This window comes from Priapulus caudatus, unplaced genomic scaffold (genome assembly GCF_000485595.1).
Source record: "Priapulus caudatus unplaced genomic scaffold, Priapulus_caudatus-5.0.1 Scaffold528, whole genome shotgun sequence".
In the NCBI taxonomy this organism is placed as follows: Eukaryota; Metazoa; Priapulida; class Priapulimorpha; order Priapulimorphida; family Priapulidae; genus Priapulus; species Priapulus caudatus.
In genome coordinates, this window is record NW_014577589.1 from 118,168 (window position 1) to 122,265 (window position 4,098).

Below are 4,098 nucleotides of genomic sequence, written 5' to 3' on the forward strand. Positions count from 1 at the left end.
GCTTTCTCTCTTTCTCTCTCTCTCTCTCTCTCACTCTCTCTCTCTCTCTTGCTTTCTCTCTCTCTTTCTCTCTCTCTCTCTTGCTTTCTCTCTCTCTTTCTCTCTCTCTCTCTCACTGTAACAAATACTTACCAAATTGACCAACCTCTATTGTTGAATCGTTTAAAAATGTACTAGAAAACTGAAATTGCATTGTTACTAGACAATCTTATTCGCTAAACGTCTGCTTCGTTCTTATATCGATAAGAAAAACGCTAAATATAATGAGGTTAGCGTCATGAAATTGTCCGTTAGCTCGATTTACAGAGAAAAATTCTGTGGCTCATTGCGTGTTGAAGTAGTTTCTTTCCACGTAAATTGCTCTGTCTGACGATGTTCTTTAATCGTTTTAATTGTTAATTCATTGTTAATTGTGTTATGTTAATTGTATTTGAGGTTGTTGATACTGTAAAAGTTCGTACTAACTGTTGCCTTACAAACAATCACACGGAGAAATGTTCTCACTCATCTGGCGAAAGTTGCGATACTTTTTCTTGAAGGAAACCTCGCATACAACGAGGGCATGCTAAGATGTAGTAACTCAGATTTGGATGGTATTGTTGTCGTGTTAATCTCGGTGCTAGAGTAACCTCTGATGTTCACGCATTTCAGATTGAGAATTGTGCTCAGCCAGCTGTCATATCCAAAGATCTGTGTGTCGCCATCTTTGGTCGAGACGCACGTACAGCGTCTGCCTCTAGGTAAGTGCCGTGGTCTCACACAACAGCTGCTGACGTGTATACGCATAGATAGATACTCCACGTGAACAGACGTCACTGGTAGCATGTACGAAAAGAAGGCCCAGGAGTCTCACTCTAGATGTAAAGTTTGAATATGAGTTTCTAATTTCCAGCATGTTAACACGTAATCTGATTGCTCGCAAAAGTATTTTAGCTTTCAAATTTAAGATGAGCCTTTTGGGGTTGTTTTGAAGATATGTGAACTTTACGTTCCATCTTCTGTATCAGGTCGTTAGATAGACTAGAACTGAAATACGTTGGCTGTAGTGTGATAGTTGTTGTGTCCTGTCCTCTCTAGGATATAGTGTACATGACCTATAACCATGACCAGGTTGATTGTCCTGTATATAGCTGAATGACAACTGTTTCCTGCATGCTGACTTGATTACTATTTTGATAATCTATACAGTCGTGATGAATGCACAATACGATTTATTTGTATTTAAACTAAATTTTATCGCCAAGCTACTAGTAGATATGGTCATACGTGCATTTCAATGCTAGAAATAATTTTAGATGGGCTTCTATGTATTGCGTGGTCAAATGCGTATGTCGATCTATAGTTTACTTTTATTATTATATATATTTATATTATTATTTTATGTTTGCTATATATATTGAGTTTGTATTAGAAGTTGCTGGTTGGAGGTGCATGCCTGAGTTTTGTGAAGTAGTGTAAAACAATCACAATCATGATGCTACTGTCATGAGTCGTTAGTTGTTCCCCAGCTAATGTTGTCACCTTTATGAGTATGTTTGCACGTAGCATGTCAGTGTCACATGCAGCTTGATCACGTTTACGATCCGATCCGCATATATAATTATTATGAGTTCGAGTTATAATTTTCTCTAAAGTTACGATCAGCATAATTATTGTAGGCGAGTTATTTTCTCTAAAGTTTGGCTGCATGTTTGACATCCTTACTTATTGTAATTTTGTGTTCCCTGCAACCCTCGGGGCAATAATCGCTTCACAACTCCCCTGAAATTTGTTTTTTTCACATTGTTTTTGAGTTTGCCGGTTCACATTGTTTGTGAGTTTGCCGGTTCGCATTGTTTTTGAGTTTGCCGGTTTGCATTGTTTTTGAGTTTGCTGTTTTTGTGCTTATGTGTGTTTTGCTGCTTTTTCTCTTTGTCCGTCTCACGACTCGCCGATTCTAGATCCTCGCTGGTTGCGATTTCTAGATCACTGAAGAATTTTTTCGGCGCGGGATACAAGGCCCTAGACTGCAACCGCGTCACCGGCGTCTATGAGCTGGTGCTTAAGCGCGCCACAGAGCCGGGTGAGTGAGGGCGCAGACATTGATGATGGCGCCCGTCTATGTCGCTTGATCGCGTTGTTGTTCGGTGAACTGTTGATGAGAGATTCGGCAATCTCCGAGCAGATGGTCTCTTGATGATCACGAGTAGCTAACAACAAATTTATATACTTACATGTACGTGTGTGTGTGTGCGTGCGTGTGTGCGTGTGTGCGTGCGTGCATGTGAGGGTGTGTACGTGTGCGTGAAAATGGGAAAAAATGAGATAAATAGAAAAATATAAATGTGAGGAAAATTTACGAAGAAGTTTTATACTATATTTTTTACCAAGAATCTATGCCACTCTATACAGGACTTTGTCGTTCTAACTTAGTGTCGTTGGTTTCCGCGGCAACCACGTTATACTAATAATGGCGCATCGATCGTCACAGGAGTGCAGCGACGTCAGCGTCGCGTGCTCGACACCAGCTCCACCTATGTGCGGGGCGAGGAAAACCTGAACGGGTGGCGCCCTCGTGGTGACAGCCTCATCTGGGAGCACCAATGGGAACTGGAGAAGTTGACCAGACTAGAAGAGGTGAGCCGCCGCTGCTGCTGCTGCCGCTGCTGCTGCTGCCGCTGCTGCTGCTGCGTGTAGCACCGTCGTTAGAAGTCCGAGTCGATCTCTTGAATGGAAGGATGGAGTACAATGAGTGATTGAAGAGAGGGAGAGGGGTTCTATGTAAAGGAACGAGAGCAGGAAGCAGGTGGGGGACAATGATAGAATGGAGGGCTGGGTAGTGGAGCGTCACTGTGACAGAACGAGGGAGTGTAGGTTTCACTTGAAGCCCGATGGCCAAACAAACTCAAACGTGTACGGATGACCTGTTATCGTGTCCTATCTCAGCAGGATGGCAGGATAGTAGGATGGAGTAGCAGGGTAGTAGTTGTAGGTAGCAGTGTAAGTACACTGATTGGCCGAATCACACTCCACTACGCGTTGCTTACATACACTACATAGCATGTGCCTTCGAATCCACCTCGCTGTCAGGATTAACAATCTGCGATCTTGATCAGCGATCCACCGAAACAAGCGGACAGCTGTATCTGCGTGCTGGTACCGTATCGCGTCGCATGTGCTGCGAGAAACATTTACTTTACATAATTACTTATAATATTAATCATTGCATAATTACTCAACATCTTACGTTCGTTCTTGTCAACACGATGCGTCATTGTCGCTCTCCTCGCGTGTTTCCGCAGGTTGAGCGCGCTCGACACGTGCTGCTGCTGCGAGAAAAGATCATCGACGACAAATGCACGCTGAAGGAAGACAAGCACGTCGCAAACCTCGTTGCCAAGGCGACGGGCATCCCGGCGTCTCCCAGCAGGAAGCCGAGTGTGGAGCCGGAGGGGAAGCAGAGCTCTCAGAAGGAGAAGCTGCAGAAGGACGAGAAGGAGGAGGACACGGGCAACAGGGAGCTGTACCTCACCTCCAAGTGTCTGAAGTTGCTGCAGCAGGGCAGGCTGCCTCTCGATCCGACACCGCCGACCGGCGTCAAGGTACGATCTTCACCTGGTCCGCGGTCTCTACGCGCTAGTGTTTGTTATAGAGAGTGTCACAGCTAGCATTGACTATAGAGAGAGTCACAGCTAGCATTGACTATAGAGAGTGTCACAGCTAGCATTGACTATAGAGAGTCACAGCTAGCATTGACTATAGAGAGTGATGGCTAGCATTGATAATAGACTTGTATTTGCTATATAGAGTCCGATAGCTAGTGTCAAGCACGGTAGTATACTCAGGAAACTAAAATAAAACGAATCTACAAATCTAGTAGCACTCTTTAGGAACTGGCAGGGGTTTCCCATATATAAATATATACATACATGTATATATATATATCAGGAGTAGATAATAGGGAAGGAGTGTGACTTCAATAAACAAGGGAAATTCGTCATTTACTAGCCTTATAATACCTACGATTTACTACGCGTAACTCATCCAACTTGAGCTCAAATCGTACACAGTACATTCGCTTAGCATCGTGCGAAATCATTAATTTTCCTCGTATACACC

General features: G+C 43.7%; 1 protein-coding gene across 1 annotated transcript in view; it reads left to right on the forward strand.

The window, feature by feature from the left end:
• LOC106811327 (kinesin-like protein unc-104) overlaps positions 1-4,098 on the forward strand; it is a gene marked incomplete in the record, with an annotated part of 116,841 nt that overhangs the window by 106,667 nt on the left and 6,076 nt on the right. The window contains 4 exon segments of the mRNA XM_014814907.1: positions 652-740; positions 1,965-2,062; positions 2,471-2,616; positions 3,282-3,581. Coding sequence (XP_014670393.1) covers positions 652-740; positions 1,965-2,062; positions 2,471-2,616; positions 3,282-3,581 — 633 coding nt within the window.